Source organism: Pangasianodon hypophthalmus, chromosome 16 (genome assembly GCF_027358585.1).
Source record: "Pangasianodon hypophthalmus isolate fPanHyp1 chromosome 16, fPanHyp1.pri, whole genome shotgun sequence".
Lineage (NCBI taxonomy): Eukaryota > Metazoa > Chordata > Actinopteri > Siluriformes > Pangasiidae > Pangasianodon > Pangasianodon hypophthalmus.
Genome location: NC_069725.1, coordinates 24,573,567 through 24,581,066, shown reverse-complemented (window position 1 = coordinate 24,581,066; position 7,500 = coordinate 24,573,567). Strand labels below are relative to the sequence as shown.

Genomic DNA, 7,500 nt, shown 5'->3' with positions numbered 1-7,500 from the left:
CATGAGCAAGTCAGACTCTTTACAGCATGATGGAGAGATAACGAGAGAGAGAGAGAGAGAGAGAGACAGACAGGAAGAGAGAGAGACAGAAAGAGAGAGAGAGACAGAGAGACAGACAGAGAGCGAGGGAGAGATAGAGAGAGAGAGGGAGAGAGAGAGAGAGACAGAGGAAGGGAGAGACAGACAGAAAGAGAGAGAGAGAGAGAGAGGGAGATGGATTACTTCAGCGTGACTGAGTTTCTCCTCATCCCTCCGTTTTTTTCCCCTCATGTCTCTGTTTCAGTTTGTGTGTTTGTGTTTGTGTGTGTGTGTGTGTGTGTGTGTGTGTGTGAGAGAGAGAGAGAGAGAGAGAGAGAGAGAGTTAATCACATTCGTTATGGATATGCAGCAGCTTCTCTATGTAAAATGCACATTGTCATGGAGACATCAAGATCAAGATGAGTACGAGTGTGTGTGTGTGTGTGTGTGTGTGTGTGTGTGTGTAGGAGGTCGTCTCAGCTTGATGATATCATCCTGTCTCAGTGTGTTTAGCCTGCTGCAGAAGATACATCACTGGATCAATGGAGTGTGTGTAAGTGTGTGTAAGTGTGTGTGTGTGTTATTTTATTTTATTTTTTTTAATGTTGTGTCTGTGTGGTTTAAAGTTGTGCCTGACTTTGATGTTTATCATCACAGATATTTTTAGTACAGAGTTTAGTATTCAGAAGTTGTTGTGTGCATCTGGAGAGTGGATGTGTGTGTGTGTGTTTGTGAGTATACATGTGTGATAACACACTCTCTCATTTTAAGGCTTAAGACACAATCAGAGAACACACACACACACACACCCATCTGTATGAAAACACACTGAATACGAGACTTAAATATTAATTAAGGCTAAATAAAATTCTCCTGACGCTCTTATCTACTCTGCGTACTGAGCCTCATTTATCTTTTAGTAAAGTCGTGCGTAAAAGTTTGCGTAAGCCAAACTGAACTTTCTAAATTTTCTACACCGAATTTTCCGCCAGATTTACAAAATTTTCGAAAATGTTGATTTTGCGTAAGTTGATCAGCTGTAATATGCAAAGTGCGGTCCTGATGCAGCTCATTTGCATATAGTGACGCCCACAAAACTCCATAAAAGGTAAAGTGCACAGACAGCTGGGAGCAGGAAATGAGCGATCAGGGTAAAGACTGAGAAACAGAAGCAGAAGATATTTTGACTCACTTCTATGCAAATAAAAATCTTAATAATATATAGTATATAATAATAATAATAATAATAAGCGAGCGTTAAATCCTCCGTCAGCTGAGGCGTTTGTTTACGGCTTACGGCTCTGCGCAGACAGAGCGGCCCGTCCTCCGCTTATACACCGCCGTTTCTTTAGTCATAGTTTCATGATTAGGTTTATTTGTCTTAGTTTATGGGTTTGTGTTGGCTCGCTGTCTTTATTTATTTAACATTTTAAATGCCTGGTTTTGAGTAAATGTTGTGGATGGAGCTCTGAGTCCCTGAGCGAGTGAACTAGCGTGAGGATGTGTTTCTGATCGAGACTCTAAAGCTCTTCTATCAGTCGCTCTGGATAAGGGCGTCTGCTAAACGCTGCAAACGTCATAAACACAAACAGTTTAAACTCCACAGAATATTCCAGAGAGAAAAGTGCAGGAATCCGTGCAGATTACAGGATCTGAAGTCGATCAGGTCGAGGTTTACGTTAGTGAGTCTCCTTATGTGTAGATTTACACTCACTCAGGAGCACCAGTAGGATACAAGCGTTTATCTGAATTTATGGGATTTTCATGAATACAAAATTTCTTGTAAATGCTCCTACGAACAATTTATGAATAAATCCTTTCGTATCCAGCTTGATACATTCAATTTTCAGTTCAGTTTTTATTTGTATAGCGCTTTTACCAGTGGACTTTTACCAGTGGACTTTTAACAGTGGACTTTTAACAGTGGACTTTTAACAGTGGACATTATCACAAAGCTGCTTTACAGAGAGAATTTATCCCTAGGGCTAGGGTTAGGGTTAGATAAGGCTCATTATTTCTTTAATGCACAGTTAATTATTAAATATTGTTCATTTTGTGTGTTTTTGTAATATAATAAAACACTTTCAAGTGTGTATCCTCAATCTAAATCCTCTGTCACCTCTGTCCTCGATTGCTCTGAGTGCATTCAAACAATTAATACTTCCTTAAAGATGGTGGACTTTGATCGAGTCACAGGATCCTTCTCCTCTCTCTCTCTCTCTCTCTCTCTCTCTCTCTCTCTCTCTCTCTTTTTTTTCTCTCGCATGTTGAGAAGGTAAAGTAGATTAAAGGTGCAATAGTAGATTTTTTTTAAATTCTTACTAGTATAAATAACCTATAAGTATAAATAATATCTAGAACATGATAAAAAATACTGGTTTAAGGCACGACCTCAGCACAAGTGTATTACGTGGCTGAGAAAACCCATGGAAAGTTTTACAGTTGTTACGGTTGTAAAGATGTTCCAGAAAGCTTGTTTGTGTTTATGTACGTCTCTTGTCAGCCATTTTATAAACCCAGTGTGAGTCTGAAATCGGCAAACATCCAGCTCAGCCACAAAAAAGCAAAAAAATCAGTCTGTGCTTCAAAAAACTTGACAAACGTCTAAAAACCAGAATAAACACCAGCAGCGCTTTTCCAAGATGGAATCCTTTACTACTGCTGATGAACAGGAAATGAAGCTGGACGCAGAATTAGTGACGTTGCTCCTGGACAGGAACATAAACACAATCTGTATAAAGTTTTTGTCTGTTTAAATTTACCGACTTTACATAATGTTTGATTTTTTTTTTTTGTTACAAAGAAAAACATGAGAGCGACTGCACCTGTGATCAGCTGCATAAACCATGGAGTCGAATTTTGCGTGTTTATAGATTACGGCGTGAATTTCTGAGCGCTTATGAGAGCTGTTGCTAATGCTAACTATTGAAATAACGTAGGTTCTGGGGGCGGAGCTTGGTCTCCATGTTTGGGAATAAGGGGGCGGGCTCAAGGAGTGGAAAAAAAAAATAATAATTTAGTCTTATTCAACTTCGCCTGTTTACTGTTTAGTGACCAAATTTTGACATCTTACGTAATGCAGCTTTAAAAGACGTGTGTGTGTGTGTGTGTGTGTGTGTGTGTGTGTGTGTGGACTCGTTTGATGTGTATAATGGTTGTAGAAAAAGACAGACAAAAGAACAGAGAGAGAGAGAGAGAGAGAGAAAGTGTCTTTTGTTCTTCACTCGGCAGGTTTGAGTTTGTGGTCGATGCGACTGTACACACACACACCGATACGCTGCTAAAGCATCAAGCCAGTAACGTGACCGAATACAATAATTAATAATTAACACTAAAAATTAAATTATTTATTTTTGTGGAAGAAGATCGTGTGCATCCGAGCTGAAAGTGACGGAGAGAATCATTAAAGATTTAAAAGAATCTTTAAAAAAAAAAAACAGCTCTTAAAAGTGATAAATAAAAAAGCTACAGAGAAAAAGAAGGAGAGGAGGATAAAAGGAGGAAAGAAGAAGAGGAGAGAGAGAGAGAGAGAGAGAGAGAGAGAGAGAGAGAAAAAAACAACAGAATGAAATAATTAAAAAAAAAATATTGGAATGAAACGAGACAGATGGAGAGAAAGAGAAATTTAAATCCGAGGAAAAATGAATAAAGGAAAATGAATAGAAATAAAGAGAACAGAAAAACAGATTATAATGAGTGTGTGTTAGGATTGGGACACGTGTGTGTGTGTGTGTGTGTGTGTGAGTGAGTGTGTTGAGGGTTTTAGATGATCTCTGCGGTAAACAACAGACAGAAAGGAAAAATAGAGCAGCTGCATCATTTTCTTTTATCCCTTCATCCTTTTATCCCTCTGTGTCAGAAAGCAGCACACACACACACACACACACACACGCACACACACACACACACACACACAGTTTCGTAATCGCTGCATAATCCAAACTCATAACACACTGTATATCACTGATAATCTGATTATTATCTGATTTCAGCAGATAAATGATTAAACCCATGATCATGTGATCATGTACACTGTGATGTCATAAATCTGATTAAAGCTGTTTTTCAGACGCCTGGATTTTAGCTAATAATCTGATTATTCAGCTTGTGTGTATTGTTAAACTTATCTGAGCAACAACACCAATAAACAAATAAATAAATAGACATCTTTGTTATTATGGAAGCGTGTTTACTGCTTATAATGTAACGTTAGGTGATTATGTGCTACGTGATATTCTCTCACAATCACTCGCTAGCGTCTTAGAAGGTGTTACGTTAGCTAGCTTACGATGATGTTCACGCACAGTCGCTCGCTCCTTAGCTTATACACACGCATGGCATTTTAATCAGCCTCTTGTAGTGAAAAAGATGCTAACTAATGCAGCTACTTAACTGATAACAAGGGCTAGTTTGCAGATTACACACAGCCTGCCAGGTGATTAGCTAGCTAGTTAACAAACACAATGACGTCTGATTAGCTACAAAAAAATAATGCTAGCATGCTACATGATATTCACTGACAGTCGCTTGCTAGCTTCTTAGCTAATATACTGCACGGCATGTTTTTTTTTTATACAGAGTTAGCTCTTGTAGGGAAATTTGAGCTAGTTAGCATTAGCTAGCTGAATGTAACCATGTAACCATGGAAACCGCTTCAAATAATCTATGTTGAATATCTCTGTACATTGTATAACAGACCCGTGGCACACATTTGGCTGATATTTTTTTTTTTTTTTTTTTTATGTTTCTGATTTATTTGCTTTATTTGTTTTTACTTCCGTGTGTGTGTGTGTGTGTGTGTGTGTGTGTGTGTGTGTGTAATAAGTGTTTAGGGTTTGTATCTGTGTACACTACAGAGTGCAGCAAGTTTAACATTAACACTCGCTCACTCAGAGAAATAAAGCTCAGAGCTTAGAGCTCTAATTGGTTTGGTTTGTAAAGATCAGAGTGAACATGATCTCTCACACACACACACACACACACACACACGGGCACACCTACAGTGTGCAGGGTTTACAATTACCTGAGTCTGAACAAGTCCATGTGGCTTTTTAAGCTCAACCACACGTCAGGGTGTGTGTGTGTGTGTGTGTGTGTGTGTGTGTGTGTGTGTGTATATGTGTGTGTGAGTGAGAGAGAAAGAGAGAGAGAGACAGAAGCACTTGATTGGCTGTCAGCCGGTTACTCCTGTGGAGGTCCTGAGGGATGCCAATACTTTTGTGCAGAGTGACAGATGGACTACAGTCTGAAATTATATACTACATACTATACTATATTATATTACCAAATTATATACTGTATTATATGTATATATATAAACTGATAAGTGAGTGAGTGGAGAGAGAGAGAGAGAGAGAGACAGACAGACACAGAGAGAGAGAGAGAAAGAAAGACAGAAGAAGATGGACTGACAGAGAGAGAGAGACAGAGAGAGAGAGACAGAGAGGGGAAAAAGTGACACACAGAGAGAGACAGTGAGGTGAATTGTGGTGTTTTCTCTGTGTAACTGTGTGTTATTTATTTGAATGTGTGCAGATTATACTGAACACACACACTCACACACACACACACACACTCACACACACACAGTCACTCACACAGAACACACACACAGAGGTCTCTTTCTCACAGAGCGAAACGTCTCCATTTACACTGTTAATCCGACCATTAAACCCTCTCTCTTTCAGCCTGTGTGTGTGTGTGTGTGTGTGTGTGTGTGTGTGTTCTGCTCATTTGCCTGCAGAAATCGGGAAAGTCTAGACTGTGAGGCACCTGAAGGGCATAACAGAGCTTTCATTTACACACACACACACACACGCACACGCACACGCACACTTAGCAGCTCGTATATGTATAATGAATAAATTTATATGAAGGTAGGATGTGTGGATTGGGACACGCCCACAGTGGAATGATGATGGTGTTTATGTGCACTATATAGTGAAGGGGGCATGTGGTTTGGGACACGCCCACAGTGGACTGATGATGGTGTTTATGTGCACTATATAGTGAAGGGGGCGTGTGGTTTGGGACACGCCCACAGTGGACTGATGATGGTGTTTATGTGCACTATATAGTGAAGGGGGCGTGTGGTTTGGGACATGCCCACAGTGGACTGATGATGGTGTTTATGTGCACTATATAGTGAATAGGGTGTGTGGTTTGGGACACGCCCACAGTGGAGTGATGATGGTGTTTATGTGCACTATATAGTGAATAGGGAGTGTGGATTGGGACACGCCCACAGTGGACTGATGATGGTGTTTATGTGCACTATATAGTGAATAGGGAGTGTGGATTGGGACACGCCCACAGTGGACTGATGATGGTGTTTATGTGCACTATATAGTGAATAGGGAGTGTGGATTGGGACACGCCCACAGTGGAGTGATGATGGTGTTTATGTGCACTATATAGTGAATAGGGTGTGTGGTTTGGGACACGCCCACAGTGGAGTGATGATGGTGTTTATGTGCACTATATAGTGAATAGGGAGTGTGGATTGGGACACACCCACAGTGGACTGATGATGGTGTTTATGTGCACTATATAGTGAAGGGGGCATGTGTGGTTTGGGACACGCCCACAGTGGACTGATGATGGTGTTTTCTTTCTGTCTGTTTCAGAAGAGTTCCTGTTCTCCCCTGATGTCTTACCCCCACTGCCGGAGGTCCCCGTTCTCGAAGGGGCGGTGCTAAGCCGAGGGGCCTTCCGAAACCCCGCCCTCAGTCACTGCTCCTCCCACAGCATGGATTCCGCCCAGTGCAACGACCGGCCTGTCAGCTACACCTCCACCTCCTCCTCCGCCTCCTCGTCACGGGACAGCCACTGCTCAGCCGTGTTAGGCTCCGCCCCTGAGCGGGACCGAGATTCTGGGGCGATCCGACTGGAGCTCGTCCCCGCCCGTCAGCTGGAGGAGGCGGAGCCACCTGCGCCGACCAGTCAGGATGAGGAGCGTAAAGTGGCCTACGTGGATCATGTGGTGCAGGAAATTCTGGAGACGGAGAGGACATACGTCCAGGACCTGCAGAGCATCGTTCAGGTGAGACAGGGAGTGTGGGTGGGGGTGTGTGTGGGTGTGTGTGGGTGGGGGTGGGTGTGTGTGGGTGTGTGGGGGTGGGGGTGGGTGGGGGTGGGTGGGTGTGTGTGTGTGTGGGTATGTGTGGGCGTGTGTGTGTGTGGGTGTGTGTTGTGCTATTGCAGGGTTCACTGAGGTGATTTCTGTGTATTTAGTGCTCAATGTGATTAAGGTGTGTGTGAGTGTATAAGTTACTGCATGTGTATACCTGAAAGACTGTGTGTGTGTGTGTGTGTGTGTGTGTGTGTGAGGTAAAGTGCACATATCCAGGTCATGACCCACAGGAAGGATAAATGAAGCACTTCCTCCCCCTTTCTCTCTCTTACTGAAGTGAGAACAGAAACATTTGGTAACAGGAACACCCTTACTCCACACCCACACACACACACACACACACACACACA

At 42.1% G+C, this 7,500-nt stretch overlaps 1 protein-coding gene across 5 annotated transcripts in view; it reads left to right on the top strand.

Annotated features, from left to right (window-relative positions):
• LOC113530539 (pleckstrin homology domain-containing family G member 1) overlaps positions 1-7,500 on the top strand; it is a 48,580-nt gene that overhangs the window by 23,475 nt on the left and 17,605 nt on the right. For all 5 annotated transcript variants that reach the window (XM_034311834.2, XM_034311833.2, XM_034311832.2 and 2 more), the window contains exon 2: positions 6,645-7,060. In XM_034311834.2, the coding sequence (XP_034167725.2) occupies positions 6,767-7,060 (294 nt within the window). In that variant the 5' untranslated portion in view covers positions 6,645-6,766. The remainder of the gene's footprint in view (positions 1-6,644; positions 7,061-7,500) is intronic.